The sequence below is a fragment of the Stenella coeruleoalba genome (assembly GCF_951394435.1).
Source record: "Stenella coeruleoalba genome assembly, chromosome: 18".
In the NCBI taxonomy this organism is placed as follows: Eukaryota; Metazoa; Chordata; class Mammalia; order Artiodactyla; family Delphinidae; genus Stenella; species Stenella coeruleoalba.
Window position 1 is genome coordinate 15,140,679 of NC_137164.1, and position 17,997 is coordinate 15,158,675.

General features: G+C 38.6%; 2 protein-coding genes across 4 annotated transcripts in view; one reads left to right on the forward strand and one right to left on the reverse strand.

Annotated features, from left to right (window-relative positions):
- LOC307176846 (uncharacterized protein) overlaps positions 1 to 7,318 on the forward strand; it is a gene marked incomplete at its 5' end in the record, with an annotated part of 35,451 nt that extends 28,133 nt beyond the window's left edge. Inside the window, one exon of the mRNA XM_079903330.1 lies at positions 6,519 to 7,318. Within this exon, the coding sequence (XP_079759456.1) occupies positions 6,519 to 6,629 (111 nt within the window). The 3' untranslated portion in view covers positions 6,630 to 7,318. The remainder of the gene's footprint in view (positions 1 to 6,518) is intronic.
- A 1,192-nt stretch (positions 7,319 to 8,510) lies between these two features.
- MRPS31 (mitochondrial ribosomal protein S31) overlaps positions 8,511 to 17,997 on the reverse strand; it is a 29,340-nt gene continuing 19,853 nt past the window's right edge. For all 3 annotated transcript variants that reach the window (XM_079902805.1, XM_079902804.1, XM_079902806.1), the window contains one exon: positions 8,511 to 8,768. In XM_079902805.1, coding sequence (XP_079758931.1) covers positions 8,539 to 8,768 — 230 coding nt within the window. In that variant the 3' untranslated portion in view covers positions 8,511 to 8,538. The remainder of the gene's footprint in view (positions 8,769 to 17,997) is intronic.

A 17,997-nucleotide genomic window follows, 5' to 3' on the forward strand; every position in this document is an offset into this window, starting at 1 on the left:
TACATTCCCACCAACAGTGTAGGAGGGTTCCCTTTTCTCTACACCCTCTCCAGCATTTATTTGTAGACTTTTTGATGATGGCCATTCTGACCAGTGTGTGGTGATACCTCATTGTAGTTTTGGTTTGCATTTCTCTAATAATAGCAGTGTTGAGCATCTAACCAGCCATCCCTGATGGACATTTAAGTTGTCTCTAGTTTTTCATAATTACCAGCAATGAAGTCTCACACACACATATGCACACACACACCTTTTTATACTTGTACCTACATCTCTGATAGATGCATTTCTAGAAGTGAAATTGCTAAGACAAATGCACATTTAATGTTTCAATCAGTACTACCGATAGCTCTCAAAAAGGTGCCCTAGAGGGGCTTCCCTGGTGGCGCAGTGGTTGAGAGTCCGCCTGCCGAGTCAGGGGACACAGGTTCGTGCCCCGGTCTGGGAAGATCCCACATGCCGCGGAGCGGCTGGGCCCGTGAGCCATGGCCAATGAGTCTGCGCGTCCGGAGCCTGTGCTCCGCAACGGGAGAGGCCACAACAGTGACAGGCCCGCGTACCGCAAAAAAAAAAAAAAAAAAAGGTGCCCTAGAGAACCTGCTTTCTCACATTCTTAACAATATTGGATCTTACTAAGCTTTTCAATATTTGTTAATATTTTCATAAGATGGCTGCAGTCTCATTGCTAACTTTGCATATCTTTGATTATTAATGAGATTGAACATTTTATCATTCTATTATTTAAGATAAGATGTAATTAGTTTGACATTATAGATAGAAGGATAGAGACTGAAAAAAAAAGAAAATTAAAATTTCTGCTAAAGAATAAAGGAACATCTTAGGAAGGAAAAGCACCTTCTCAGCTTTGATATAAATGGCATTCATGCCTAACGCACATCTTGCTGCAAACGGAGCGTTTTAAACCATGTTTAAAGTTAACCCATATATCATTGGCTGCTCTGCTTCAGAATTATTACTGGAGATGCTGTGTGATCCTATATTGGTAAATTTTCTGATACATAAGCTTTATAATCATCAAATAATAAGCTTCCCCTTTGTGCGCACATCTTGGTTTCTATGTTTTTTGTTTCATTTCGGGTTTTTTTTTTGGCCACAGCACGTGGCTTGTGGGATCTTAGTTCCCTGACCAGGGATCGAACCTGGGCCCTCAGCAGTAATTTAATTGATAGGATTGTATTAATGTCAATTTACGAATTTTGATCATTGAACTATGGTTGTGTAAGTTAACGTTAGGGGGTGCTGGGTGAAGGGTAAACATAGATTTATTATTTTTGTAACTTTTCTGTAAGTCTAAAATTATTTCAAAAATAAAAACGTTAATTAAAAATAAGCTTCATCTGAAGTGTGATTTTCATAATACACATTAAAAACCACATCCTCCTGGTCATAGCTATGCTGAGGATTTGAATATTATTCAGAATTTCCCCTAATACTGAACTGCTCTTCACTGAAACCATGTGGTTTCACAGAATGCTGAAATGTTTTAAAAACAATTTGCATTCTCTTTCTCTTCTTTCATCTTTGAGTTTATGGAGCTCCCTGTTGTTCATTCAGAAAATAATTCTTACCAGCTTAAGCTACCAATTAATGTAAAAGAAGGAAGGGTCCCTGATCTGAATCTGGGGTTCTCAGCTCTGTCATAAATGAACTATGAAATCACTGGCAACTTACTCCCTCTGGGCCTCTATTTTCCACACCTATGAAATGAGTGAATTAGTAAAAGATATTTGGCTTTCTCAGTTGGGGAATTCTGTGCTTCATATTCATAATTCCTGACTCCTACTAGCTTGACGTCCACCTCAAGTTAGGCTAAAAGTTTTGGTGTAGAAGTGACCAAAGACTGTAAATGCCAGTTTGTAGCTCAATACGTCAAGGCATTAACCAAAGTTAATGAATGTGGCAGAGGTAATTGGGTTCTTAATTTTTTTTTTTTTTTTTTTGCGGTACGCGGGCCTCTCACTGCTGTGGCCTCTCCCGTTGCGGAGCACAGGCTCCGGACGTGCAGGCTCAGCGGCCATGGCTCACGGGCCCAGCTGCTCCGCGGCATGTGAGATCTTCCCGGACCGGGGCACGAACCCGTGTCCCCTGCATCGGCAGGCAGGCTCTCAACCACTGTGTCACCAGGGAAGTCCCGGGTTCTTAATTTTTAATATCTCAGAAATTTTAACAAAGATCTTAATCTCATTTAAATCTCTTGATTTTACACATTAATGAATAGCAGTGAGTTATTTTCACACGGTGAAATTCAATCCATCTAAATCAGAAGCTTCATTCTAGGACCATATTTCAAATTCCTTTCCCACGGAAGCATCATTCGGCAGCCACAAGTATGGCACACCTGACTCTTTCCTCCCCTTTCTTTTCCTGATCCCTCTTGCTGATGGTATAGGGAATAGAGATTGACTCAAAGTCAGACAATGGTGGCCTAAACCACCAATCTGTGGATTATTACAAGCTGACCTAGAGCCTAAAAGAATACTTTTCTTTTTTTTTCTTAATTTTATTGAAGTATAGTTGATTTACAATGTTGTATTAATTTCTGCTGTATGGCAAAGTGACTCAGTTATCACAGGATATTGAATATAGTTCCCTGTACTATACAGTAGGACCTTGTTTTTTATCCATCCTATATGTACTAGTTTGCATCTGCTAATCTCAAACTCCCAATCCTTCCCTCCCCCACCCCCCTTCCCATTGGCAACCACAAGTCTGTTCTCTGTGTCTGTGAGTCTGTTTCTATTTCGTAGATATGTTCATTTGTTTCATATTTTAGATTCCACATATAAGTGATATCATACGGTATTTGTCTTTCTCTTTCTGACTTACCTTGCTTAGAATGATAATGTCTAGGTCCATCCATGTTGCTGCAAATGGCATTATTTCGTTCTTTTTAATGGCTGAGTAATATTCCATTATATCTATCTATATATATATTTATAGAGATATATATATTCCACATCTTTATCCATTCATCTGTCGATGGACATTTAGGTTGCTTCCATGTCTTGGCTATTGTTCATAGTGCTGCCATGAACACTGGGATGCATGTATCTTTTTTTTAAATAAATTTATTTATGTATTTATTTGGCTGTGTTGGGTCTTCATTGCTGCATGCAGGCTTTCTCTAGTTGTGGCAAGCAGGGGCTACTCTTCATTGCAGTACACAGGCTTCTCATTGCAGTGGCTTCTCTTGTTGTGGAGCACAGGCTCTAGGTGTGCGGGCTTCAGTAGTTGTGGCACGTGGGCTCAGCAGTTGTGGCTCGCGGGCTCTAGAGTGCAGGCTCAGTAGTTGTGGCACATGGGCTTAGTTGCTCCGCGGCATGTGGGATCTTCCCAGGCCAGGGCTCGAACCCATGTTCCCTGCATTGGCAGGTGGATTCTTAACTACTCTGCCAGCAGGGAAGTCTCCATGTATCTTTTTGAATTATGGTTTTCTCCAGATATATGTCCAGGAGTGGGATTGCTAGATAAAAGAACAATTTTCTTTTTGCCCATAATGACACTGGAAAAATGACTTCTCTTCTCAGTGCTGTTTCTCACTTACCATCCCATCAAAAATTCTTTTTTCATTGTGGCCACTTTGACATTTGCCCCACTGAGCTTTCTGCCTTTAATTTTTTCCCAAATAGCCCTACTGAATTAGCCCCCCAAAACTCTGAGTTATTGTTATTCCACTCTTTAATGATTTTTCATCTAAACATTAACTACCACTTCAAAGTTCCTATGTTTGTGATGATCCCATTAGAATATTTTATTGAACTCAAATGAAGAAATTCCTTTTCCCTTTACTCCAGCGTATCCATATAATTGCTCTCAAATCTCTTCTTGAGGGATACTGGGGGAAAAAAAAGCTTGGTTTTTGGAGTTGTTGATCTAGGGTTTAAATCCTGGCTGTACCACTTATTTGCAACATTGGGAAATTTATTAAATTCCTGTAAATGGGAATAATACATACCTTAGAGAATATTCCAGACTTCAGTGATGTAATATGTGTGAAGCACACAGCACCAGGCCAGTCAGCCGAGAGGAGCCCACCACCGCAGTGGTGCCTGTGACCATCTCAGCCACGATGCTGATGACAGTAATTACTCTAGACTGGCACGCATGGAGCAACCACCTCTACTGCCCTCAGCCACCGAGCTACACCCTTCCAGCTTTCGTGCACCTTGGCTAACACGTGCTTCTTCCCGAAATGGTGGTCCTCTATTTGGCTTGAGAACAGAGCATTCTTTTCTCAGATGGTTGGAGTATCTTCATTATACACATAGACCATAGGACCTAGAATCTAAGGATAGTAGATTCTTTAGAATTAAGTGTGTAGATGGACAAAGAAAGGATGTTTTTAATGTCATGGTCTCAACTGTGAAGGTATGATAGTCCTTCAAAACTATGGCCAGATTCTGCATATCTTCCAGTTATACACCCACTTCCATTCATTCCTTAAAATATCATGAAATGTTGTTACATACAAAGGGATATCTGTAATATAATTTTTATTGATTGATTTATTTTTGGCTGTGTTGGATCTTTGTTGCTGCGCGCAGGCTTTCTCTAGTTGCGGCGAGCGGGGGCTACTCTGTTGTGGTGAGCAGGCTTCTCACTGTGGTGGCTTCTGTTGTGGAGCATGGGCTCTAGGCATGCGGGCTTCAGTAGCTGTGGCTCGCGGGCTCAGTAGTTGTGGTTTGCGAGCTCTAGAGAGCAGGCTCAGTAGTTGTGGCGCACGGGCTTAGTTGCTCTGTGGCATGTGGGGTCTTCCCGGACCAGGGATTGAACCCATGTCCCCTGCATTGGCAGGCAGATTCTTAACCACTGCGCCACCAGGGAAGTCCCTGTAATATAATTTTTAAAGCATGATAATAAAATGATCACCTGTGAACCTACCATCCAACTTGGGAAATAGAATGTTAGTGCCGTTTAGGCTCCCTGGGTGTCCCTCCTCAACGCCACAGCCCGTCTCCCTTGGCTCCCTGAGTCACAGTATTCTGTTTATCATTCCTGTGATCTGTGTTATAATCACAATTATTGCTCTGCAATATATTCAGAATTGTAAATGGGAGTCTATTGCATGTATTCTTCTGCAACTTATTTTTCACTCAACATCTGAAATTCGTCTGTATTGATGTGTATAGCTGTATTTTAATCATTTTTGCTTCTGTTTAGAGTTCTACTGCCTGAATAAACCACAATTTATTAGTTCTCCAGGCAACAGGCACTTCCTCTCCAATTTTTACTACTTTGAACATTTTTGTAAATGCCTCCCAGCACTTATCTGCAAGGGTTTCTTTAGGTATATACTCCAGAAGCGTTGTTCACAGTTTATATAAATACACACACACACACACACACACACACACACACACACACACACACACACGGTAGATGTTTATACTATGTATTTACATATAATTATTAAAAGATAACTAAATGTTTCATGTATGTTATATCTTAATAGTTACATACTATATACGTATGTAATATATATTATATATAATTATGTAATTCCAAGAGTATTTGCCAATTTATACTCCCACTAACCTCAACATGAGTGATATTGCCTATCTTTTGATTTTTCACCCATCTAAAGAATACACAAATGTTATCTCAATATGGGTGTGGTTCTTTTTGTTTGTTTTTTGTTTTTGTTTTGCGGTAAGGGGCCTCTCACTATTGTGGCCTCTCCCATGGTGGAGCACAGGCTCCGGACGCACCGGCTCAGCGGCCATGGCTCGCACCGGCTCAGCGGCCATGGCTCACGGGCCCAGCCGCTCTGCGGCATGTGGGATCTTCCCGGACCGGGGCACGAACCCGTGTTCCCTGCATCGGCAGGCGTACTCTCAACCACTGTGCCACCAGGGAAGGCCTCAATATGGGTTTTTTAAAAAAAAAATTTAACTGAAAGGTTCTTTAAATTCTATAGTGCTTTAAAATTTTCAAAATTTCACACATAATTTCATGTAATCCCATAATAGCCTTTCCCCCCACCCCTATGTTGCCCCTCCCCCTTCCCTCTCCCCACTGGTAACCACTAGTTTGTTCTCTGTATCTGTGAGTCTGCTGCTTTTTTGTTTTATTCATTAGTTTGTTGTATTTTTTAGATTCCACATATAAGTGACATCCTACAGCATTTGTCTTTCTCTGTCTGACGTATTTCACTTAGCATAATACCCTCTAAGTCCATCCATGTTGCTGCAAATGGCAAAATTTCATTCTTTTTTATGGCTGAGTAGTATTCTATTGTGTATATATACACCACATCTTTATCCACTCATCTGTTGATGGACACTTGGGTTGCTTCCATACTTTGGCCATCGTAAATAATGCTGCTATGAACATTGGGGTGCATGTATCTTTTTGAATTAGTGTTTTCTCAATATGGTTTTCATTTGCATTTTCCTCACATTCTTTCATATATTAGCCAGTTAGTTCTTCTATGAAATGCCTGTTTATATATTTTGACCATATTCTTTTGTGTTGTTTTTCTTCTGCTTGATTTTTAGGAGTTCCTTGTATACTCTACAAACTACTCATTTGGTGATTGTATTGAAGCATTTATCTTCTCCACGTTGGACACGTGTCTTTTCACTCTTGGTGGTATCTTTTTTGATTAAAATTTCTAAATTTTAACATAGCCAAATTTATTAATCTTTTTCTTAGAGATTGTGCTTTGGTGTTTTAAATCCTTGCCTACATCAGAGCCATAAAGATATTCTTCTGTATTTTCACTTTAAATGTTTATAATTTTATCTCATTTAAGTATCAAATTCAACTGAATTGGATTTTTTTTTAATATGAGTAGAGAATCCACGTTTTTTCCTTCATGTGTATAACCAATTGTCCTAACACCATTCATTGGATATCCACTCTTCCCATTGATCTGCAATGCCAACTTTGTCATGTATCAAGTTTCCATATACTAATGGGCCTATTTCTGTGTTCTCTATTCTGTTCCATCAGTCTATTTAACTATCTCTGTGTGTAATATCCTGCTAATTATCACAGCTTTATAATAAGTCTTTTAAAAAAATATTTATTTGGCCACGTTGGGTCTTAGTTGCGGCACGCGGGTACCTTTGTTACAGCGTGCAGGCTTCTCTCTAGTTGTGGTGCGTGGGCTCCAGAGTGCGCAGGCTCAGTAGCTGTGCAGCATGGGCTTTAGAGCGCAGGCTCAGTAGTTGTGGCTCACGGGCCCAGTTGCTCCACGGCATGTGGGATCCTCCCAGACCAGGGCTCGAACCCGTGTCCCCTGCATTAGCAGGCAGACTCCCAACCACTGCACCACCAGGGAAGCCCTACACATATTTTTAGATTCTGAATATGATAAGCCCAATATTTAAAGGCTCTGTGAGTCTGATTCTGTTGTCTGTTGTTTCTGCTGGCATACATTCATGATGCTTTCTTTCCTTATGTGTTTTGTAATTTGAAGACTGGGTTTATGGTGAGTTCCTTCACATACAATTTTTGTTTGCTTGTGCCAGAGCCTGAACACTACTAACCTGAGGCCACTGTAAACTAAATTCTTAATTTGAGGTTGGTTTTGTTTTTTTTAAAAGAATCCTCAGTCCTTTCAGTTGTATGAATCTGAATCACGTTGCTATACACCATAATGGAAATTAGTTCTGGGCTTCCCTGGTGGCACAGCAGTTAAGAATCCACCTGCCAATGCAGGGGACACGAGTTCGAGCCCTGGTCCAGGAAGATCCCACATGCTGCGGAGCAACTAAGCCCATGTGCCACAACTACTGAGCCCGTGTGCTACAACTACTGAAGCCTGCATGCCTAGAGCCTGTGCTCTGCAACAAGAGAAGTCACCGCTTTGAGAAGCCCACACATGCAACGAAGAGTAGCCCCCGCTTGCCACAAATAGAGAAAGCCCAGGCACAGCAATGAAGACCCAACACAGCCAAAAATAATGAACAAATAAAATAAATAAATTAAAATTAAAATTAAAAAAAAAAGGAAATTAGTTCTGATTTTAGCATGATGGCCTAAAATTCTAGAAGTGATTAGTATAAGCCCTTTATTTCTATAAGGTTACTTCACTATAGTGACCCAGACTTAGGTAAGGGTAGTTAATTCAGTGTGAAAATAGAAATATGTATATATGCAAATATAGAAACTACATGTATATGTAAATACAATCTATGCATATAAATTTGTCTGTAAATCCTCTCAACTGTTATAGTCCTCTGATGACATCACATGGATGGCGACTTATATTTCAAAGAAGTATGGTCACTGAATGAAAAGGAAAAGGTTACAGGAAGTCGCCTTAAACTTATTAGTAATTCTAAGATACTCTTTTTGTTTAGAATTACTAGTTGAATCCATAAAAGCTGGTAACCTTTTTCCATGCAGGAATATTTTTCAGTTACCACCGTACATATACTTTTAAACAATTTAACATTTATACGATTCAAATCAGATGCAATAATGAACACAATATAGGAAAACTTCTAGTAAAATTATTTAATTATAATACAAATCTCCAACAGCTTGAAATAAGAATTTCCATGATCTTCAATTGAACTGTATGCCACTTTCTTTTAGAATGTCCCGTTTTTCATTAAAATAGTTCCTAAACCACTCTATATGTTCAACCTTCTGTTTAACACTCAGATACGGGTTTTTGGAAAGGCCACAGGTCACCAACTCCATGAAGTGGCGAATTGGTCCCTGTTTTGGAAAATCCTCCAGGTATTTATCCAGAAATATATGTTCATGAAATTCTGAACCGTCATCATCAAAACCTAGGAAATGAGACAAAATATGTTACAATTTTGAATGTAAAACCTACACTATAAAATTAACATTAATGAGGTAGTATAGTATTACAGTAAAGGCATGAACATTGGAGTAAAACAGAGGTTTGCTCACCAATTTAACAGCCACGTGATTGGGCAAATTAACTTCACTGAGCAACAGTTTCCTCAGGCATAAAATGAGTATTAAGACAGCACGTTCTTCATGGGGTTTTATAAAGTTAAATAGACATAAATCTTATAAAGTTCCTTTACAATGCTTAGCATACTACAAATATTCAAAATGTAGCAGCAATTACTACTAATGGATATTTTAATATCTAAAGAAACCACTAAGAAAACTATACAAACTACACTAAAAAAATACATAAAGCAAAATAAGATGGAATCCTTATATTCAAGCAGCTCACAGGAAGCCCAGAAAAGACAGAGGAGTGAGAAACAGAGACAATGAACAGAAAACAAATAACAATGAGACTTAAATCCTAACAAATCAATAATTACTTTAAATGTAAATGTCTAAATATACCATCAAAAGAAAAACACGATCCAACTATATGCTATATACAAGAAACTCACTTCAAATATTTACCTATAACATAGGTAGGTTGAAAGTAAAACGATGGAGGCAGACATATCTTGCTAACATTAATTTTTAAAAAAAGAATGCATGAGTGGCTATAGGAATATCAAAGTAGACTTCAGAGCAAAGAAAATTACTAGAGAGAAAGAGGAACGTTACATAATAAAAGGATCAACCCACCAAGAAGACAAGCAATCTTAATTATGTATGCACCAAAGAGTTTCTAAATACATGAAAGAAAAGTTGATAGAAATAAAGTAGAAATTAAAAAATCCACAATTACAGTTGGAGGTTTCAAGACCCCACTGTCAACAACTGTGAGAACTACCAAGTAGAAAATTAGCAGAGACACAGAAGAACTGAACAACATCAACCAACAGGATCACAGTGACATCTACAGAACACTCTACCAGACTATTGCAGAATACAAATTCTTTTAAAGTATCCATGGAACATTCACCTAGTTTAACCATATCCTGGGTCACAAAACAAATGTCAACATATTTAAAATAACTGAAATAATATACAGTATGTTCTCTGATCATAAAGGAATCAAAACAGAAATCGGTAACAGGAAGACAATAGGAAAATCTTCAAACAGTTGGAAATTAATGTAAGTAATTCATGGTCATAAAGGAAATCTCAAAAGAAATAATATTTATTTATTTGGATTGCGGGTCTTTAGTTGTGGCAGGCGGGCTCCTTAGTTGTGGCATGCATGTGGGATCTAGTTCCCTGACCAGGGATTGAACCTGGGCCCCCTGCATTGGGAGTGTGGAGTCTTAACCACTGTGCCATGAGGGAAGTCCCTCAAAAGAAATTTTTAAAAACACATAGAATCGAATGAAAATACAACAAATCAAAATTTGTGGGACACAGCTAAAACAGTGCTGAGAGGGAAATATATAGCACTGAATGCACACATAAGAGAAGTCTCTAATCAATAATCTAAGCTCCCACTTTAAGAACCTAGTAAAAGAAGAGCAAAATAACCCCAAAGCAAACAAAAGGAAGGAAATAATAAAGATAACATCAGCAATCAATAAAACTGAAAACAAGAAAATAGAGAAAAATCAATGAAACCAATACCTGGTTCTTTCACACGCACACACACAAAACAAAAAAAACAAAAATTGATACATTTCTAGCAAGTCTGATAAAGAAAAAAGAGAAGGCACACACCAACAATATTAGCAATGAAAAGGGGGTTATCATTATAAATCCTGAAATCATTAAAGGGATAATAAAGGAATACTCCAAACAACCTTACACTCACAAATTCAACAACTTGAAAAAAATGGACAACTTAAAAAAAATCTATTGAACTACCAAAACTCAACCAAAATAAAAGATAACCTGAATAATCTTATAACTATTAAAGAAAAGAAATATGTAATTTAAAAGTTCTCAAACATTTAAAGAAAAACTAACACCAATTTTACACAATCTCTTCCAGAAACTAGAAGACAGGATACTTCCTAACACGTTTTATGAGACCAGCATTACCTTGTTAAAAAAACAAAGACAAAACAACAACCAAAAACAGGAGCAAGAGAGAGAGAGAACTACAAAACAATATCTCTAATAACCTTAGAGGAAAAACCTTTAAACAAAATTAGCAGACAAATCCAACAATGTATAAAAAGATTTATACACCAAGATCAAGTGGAATTTACTCAAGTAGGATTTTACTGCAAGGCTGGTTCAACATCTGAAAGTCAAGGTAATCTACCATATCAACAGGTTGAAGAAGAAAAATCATATGACCCAACACTCACTTTGATAAATATTCTCAGCAAATTAGGAAAAGAGAAGAACTACATCAACATGGTAAACCTACAGCTAATATCATAGTGAAAGACTGAAGGCTTCCCCCCGAAGTTCCTGAACAAGGCAAGGAGATCAGCTCTCACAACTCCTACTCAACATAGTACTGAAATTTCCAGCCACTGATGAGGCAGGCAGAAAGAAAAGTCACATAGATGGGAAAGGAAGACATAAAACTATTTGCAGACGACATGATTGTCTACGTAGAAAATTCCAAGGAATCTACAAAAAAACTCCTAGAACTAATTAGTGAGTTCAGTAAGGTTACAGGATACAAGATCATAAAAATAAGAATCACTATTTAAATTGGAAGACTCAGCATAGTAAAGATGTCATTTCTCTCCAAACTAATCTACAGGTTTAATGTACTTTCTACCACAATTCCAGCGAAGTTTTGCCACAGACAAGCTTATTCTAAAATTTATATGGAAAGGCTTAAGTCCTAGAAGAGTTAAAACAACCCTGAAAGAGAAGAATAAAGTGGGAGGAATAATGCTCGGGCTGACGCTACAGCTACAGAACAGGCATGCCTCGTCTCACTGCGCTCTGCTTTACTGTGCTTCACAGATATTGCCTTTTTTTTTTTTTTGTACAAATTAAAGGTTTGCGGCAACCCTTTGTCAAGCAAGTATATCTACACCACTTTTTCCAATGGCATTTGCTTACTTCCATGTCTCTATGTCACATTTTGGTAATTCTCACAATGTTTCCAACTTTTTTCATTATTATTATATTTGCTATGCTGATCTGTGATTGGTGATCTTTGCTGATCTTGGTGATCTTTGCTGAAGGCTCAGATGATGGTAAGCATTTTTTAGCAATAAAGTATTTTTTTTAACATCTTTATTGGAGTATAATTGCTTTACAGTGGTGTGTTAGTTTCTGCTTTATAACAATATGTTATATCAGTTATATCAATAACTGATATAACAGTTATTATCATATATATATTATTATATATCAATAACATATATATCAATATATGTATCAGTTATACATATACATATGTTCCCATATCTCTTCCCTCTTGCGTCTCCCTCCCTCCCACCCTCCCTATCCCACCGCTCCAGGCGGTCACAAAGAACTGAGCCGATATCCCTGTGCCATGCGGCTGTTTCCCACTAGCTATCTACCTTACGTTTGTTAGTGTGTATATGTCCATGACTCTCTCTCAATAAAGTATTTTTTAGTTAAGGTATGTACTGTACTTTTTTTAGACATAATGTTATTGCACACTTAACAGAATACAGTGTAGTGTAAACATAATTTTTATATGCACTGGGAAACCAAAAGATGCATGTGACTTGCGTTATTACAATCTTTGCTTTATTGCGATGGTCTGAAAACACACCTGCAATATCTAAGGTATGCCTGTAATCAAAAGAGTATGGTATTCACAGGGAACTCAATATTATGTAATGACCTATATGGAAAAAAAAAATCTAAAAAATAGTAGATATATGTATAACTGACTCACTTTGCTGTACATCTGAAACTAACACAACATTGTAAATCAACTATGTGCCAATAAAAGTTTTTTAAAAAATAGAGTATGGTATTGGCAGGCAGTAAGACACAAAGGTTGATGGAACAAAAATCGAGGACCCAGAAATAGACCCTGTTATGGACTGCCAACACATGGATCTTGGACTTCCAGCCTGCAGACTTTGAGAAAGTAAATTCTGTTGTTTAAGGTACCTAGTCTGTGATATTTTATTATAGAAGTCTTAGCAGACTAACACAGATCCACATGAATATGCCCAACTTTTTACAAAGATGCACAGACAATTCAATGGAGAAAGGACAGACTTTTCAACAAATGGTGCCAGAAGAATTGAAAAAGAACCTCAACCTCATACAAATTAACAAAGAATGGATCACGGTCTAAACTATATATATAACAGAAAAAAAAACCAGAGGAAAATCTTCTGGTTCTAGGGCTGGCAAAGAATTTGACACCAACAGCACAATCCATAAAAGGAAAAATTGGACCCCATCAAAATTGAAGACTTTTGGTCTGTGAAAGAATCTGTTAAAAGGATACAAAGACGGGCTTCCCTGGTGGCGCAGTGGTTGAGAGTCCGCCTGCCGATGCAGGGGGCACGGGTTCGTGCCCCGGTCCGGGAAGATCCCACATGCCGCGGAGTGGCTGGGCCCGTGAGCTGTGGCCGCTGAGCCTGCGCGTCTGGAGCCCGTGCTCCGCAACGGGAGAGGCCACAACAGTGAGAGGCCCGCGTACGGCAAAAAAAAAAAAAAAAAACTAAACCTGTAACTACCACACTACCCAGCAACCGCACTCCTGAGTATTTATCCCAGGGGAATGGAAATCTGTATTCATACAGAAACCTGTATGTGAATATTTACAGCACCTTTATTGTAATAGCCAAAAACTGGTAACAGCCCAGATGTCTTTTATCAGGGGAATGGTTAAACAAACTATAAGGTACATTCAAACCATGGAATATTACTCAGCAATAAAAACTGCAGCAGCAAACAACCCCTACTGACACACATAACAACTTGGATACATCTCCAGAGAATTAATCATGCTGAGTGGGAAAAAAAAAGCCAATCCCCAAAGGTTACATACTGTGTGATTCCATGTGTACGTCTTTCTTGAAGTGACAAAATTATAGAAATGGAAAATGGATTTAGTAAGATTGCCAAGGATCAGGGACTAAGAAAGGACAGCAGTGGGAGGTGAGTGGATGTCGTTATGAAAGAGTATAAGAGAGATCCTTGAGGCGACAGAACTGTTCTGTATCCTGACTGTGGTCGTGATTACATGAATCTACATATGTGACAAAACTGCACAGAACTAAGCACACAAACACACTCACACAAAGGAGTACATGTAGAACTGGTGACATCTGAACATGGCTGAAAGACACGGATGCCGGCTGCCTGCCTGTGATACTGTGCTGTGGTTACGTGGGCGGTAACTACTGAGGGAAGATGGGTAAAGGGTATGTGAGATATTTATCATTTCTTACAGCTGCATGTGAACCCAGAATTACCTCAAAATAAGAAGTTTAAAAATGCTCTCTAATCACTTACAATTATCTTACACTTACTGAAAGAGATTTTTAAAATTTTATTTGGACAGTTAAAGATCTATTCATCATTTTTCTTTTTTTTTCTTTTTTGCAGTGCGCAGGCCTCTCACTGTTGTGGCCTCTCCCATTGCGGAGCACAGGCTCCGGATGCGCAGGCTCAGCAGCCATGGCTCACGGGCCTAGCCGCTCCACGGCATGTGGGATCTTCCCAGACCGGGGCATGAACCCGTGTCCCTTGCATCGGCAGGCGGACTCTCAACCACTGCGCCACCAGGGAAGCCCTATTCATCATTTTTATAAAAACTAAAACACACAAGAAATAAATTAAGGCATTAGACGGCCAAATGGCCACATACTACTCCTATGCTTGTATACATGCCCCTTTGCACTGTGCCTTTGCCATTCTTCCCATAAAGAGGTAGATACAGCCTGTTTCTCCAACCCTTAAATTTGAGGTTGGCCAGGTGACCTGCTTTGGTCAACGGGACATTACCAAACACAATGCAGACAAAGACCTGAAAAGCGCTTGCACATCAGTCCCTGCTCTTCCTTGTGTTAGGAACTCTTCTATAGCCAGGTGAACAGCCCAGGCTAGCCTGTGAGATGATGAGTGACATATAACCCTCCTATCGCCTTCTCTGACAACCAACTAGACACCAACCAGACACTTGAGAGAAGCTACTCTAGAACAACCCACCCCAGCCAACCTGCCAAAACCAACCAGAAAACCCATAAGCTCATGAGCAGTTACAACTTAGCTGTTGTTTTAGTAAGTTTGGGGTGGTTTGTTATGTAGCAAAAACTGATTGACACGATCGGCTGAGGTATTCCTAAAACTTCTTCACATTCAGAATCCAACTCTTCTGAACTGGCTTTTCAACTCGGAGTTGTCAGCAGCCGTGCTTTCCAACGTCTATTGAGAACATTTGCGATGCAGCGTTTCTTAAGAGTGTTCCACTATGGCCTCTCTGACGCCCCTAATGCAAATCTGGATGCGTATCCACAACAGGCAATGACAACTGCTCCTTCACTGATGCCTGACTAGCATAACCAGGTGCATCACGATCTCAGAGATATTTAAAATGGTGAAAGACAAAAGTAGTCATAGTCAATGAAATACAGGGAAAAAGCTGTGCAGGAATTTTTTAAATGGAAGTTTTCTCTATCCTATAACCCCCGAAAGTTTCTACTCACATTTTCCCAGGCTAGTCACTTCCAAGACTAATCACTTCTAAGGTGTATATCCTTCTAGTCCTTTCCCTAAATGCATACGTATTTTTTAAAAATAAGACAAATTATTGTTTAAAAAAATCTTTCTCTGAATCCCATTCAGAATTCTCTATGGTTCTCAATAGTTTATACCACCAAGCAAGCATGTTGTTACTCCTTCACTTTTTTTCCTTTTGTTTTTAAGGCGTATGCACCTGGGGATAGGAATGGGAGAAGTGCAATCCAGAGAGGTAAAAAATGAAAAATAAAAGCCTCGCTTTGCTAAAGGTCTTTTCCATATTGTCAAACACTGCTAACAGTTTCCTGTGACAATTATTCTTTAAAAAAAAAACAACAACCCAATATGGCTAATGTGAAAAACAAGGCAGGTTTACATGTTCAATATATTTGAAAGAGTATGTTAGGGCTAAGACATAAGGTCTGTAGCACTGGAGACTTAATAAATCAAGGTGATAAGTGCTCTCAAAAATCCAAGGGTGACTTCTGGATTGAGATGTTGTTGTTGTTGTTAGTTATTAATATCCTTAGATGTACTTAAAATATAAGACTCAAGACAGAAAATTTTGCAAATCATTTTTAAAAATAGCTGTGTTAACACAAGTTCAATAATCAATTTATTAAATCATTAACAGATTGACTATCTCTGACATAAAGTTATAATGAGTTAATGGGTATAGCAATTATGACTATGCTATATTAGGTGGAAAAGCATCTAAGGGCATAGGTGATCTTATTTCTTATTACTCTTCCCCTAGATGAGAGATCAACCATCTTTTTAACTCAGAATGTTCCAGCAGGGCGTAATGAACAGATCCTTCCTGAATAAGTCAATGAGTGAATGAAAGCCAAGTGGTACTGGCAAGTATAAAACAAAGGAAAAAACGAGAAAGAGATAAAGAGGGGATACTATATACAAAAATAAGTTCCAGATAGATTAAACAGGAAAAGGCTAACAGATCTGACTAGGTCCAAATTAAAATCACTGTTGGTTGAAGACGTTCTGAACAGTTAAAAGATAAGCAACAAGGACTTCTAGTTAAAATGTAGCAGATTGAACCCATGCTTTAAAAATCTCTGCTCCCCTGTAATATCTACTACATGGCAATAAAAGGAATAAAAAGACAAAGAGAACAGAAGAAGAAACAATAACAGACAGGAGGTATCAGCAAAATGTTAGAGGAAGGACAGTGGACAGATAAGTAGTAACTGACTCAGCTGAGTCGAAGATGCTAAAACCAAATTAAGAAGCAGACTTCAAAGGCTTCGGGAATTAGTGGCAGCATATACCACTGAAATTAGGAATGGGGATGAGGGACAAAAAACCAGAGGATTAATTAAAACTGGTTTAGGGAATACTTAGATCTCCCACCTTCTACCTATATCTCTAGATGACTACACCATCCATTTCCCAAAGAAGATGGGAAGTTTACTTTTTGGAGAAACTAAAACAGAAAGAGGAATGAGTCACTAAATTGATAAGAAGGGGAATTAAGTGAAAATCTGTGTGCTGAATGGTGAGACATTCCATGCCGCCCCCGCCCCCATCCTACCAGCTGGAGGAGCAGCTGGCTATCTTTTTAGAAGAGAATGTGCCAATATTTATTGCAATATAAAACACGCCTATTGTTTGACCCTTCTAGGAACTGAAGTACTCAGACATATACAGAAGGATATGTATAAAAAGATTCACTACAGCTCCATCCATCAACAGGAAAGTGGTAAAATAAATTACAGTGCATTCATACAATGGCATACTATAGAATATGTAAAATAGTTCCATTTTATGGTCCCATATAGACCAAAACAACAGATAAATGTGAAACTACCATTTAAAGTGGACTGTGAGGACACTTATCAAACTATTGACAATGGTCGTTTCAGAAAAAGGGAAGAGAACTGAGAGGTAAAGGTATATTCTCTATTCTTCCATATTATTTAACTTTTTTGCAAGTAAACTTTAATATATTTATTTCTGTAATTTAAAATATTTTTTAATAAACAAAAGAAACATAATATAGTAAGGAGAAAATAAGAGAGTGTGGGAAATTAAATACAACAAGGAAATCCCAAATGGTGTACAATCAACTCAGGTTAAATCTGTGTCTAATTTTCCTTTAAATATTACTGAATGCAATTAAATATTACTGAATACAGCTAAAAATATGGTACAGCAAATAAACGGTAAAATCCAGCTAACAGCAATGACTGATTTTTTTTTTTTTTTTTTTTTTTTTTGCGGTACGCGGACCTCTCACTGTTGTGGCCTCTCCCGTTGCGGAGCACAGGCTCCACACGCGCAGGCTCAGTGGCCACGGCTCACGCGGCATGTGGGATCTTCCCGGACTGGGGCACGAACCCGTGTCCCCTGCATCGGCAGGCGGACTCTCAACCACTGTGCCACCAGGGAAGCCCTGACCAATTATTTTTGACAAGAGTGTATTATAGCACTGAAGCAAATTCAGTCACTTTCACTTTGACTTGCTTCCACTTCTATTTTGTCAAAACTATTATTTCTTTTCCT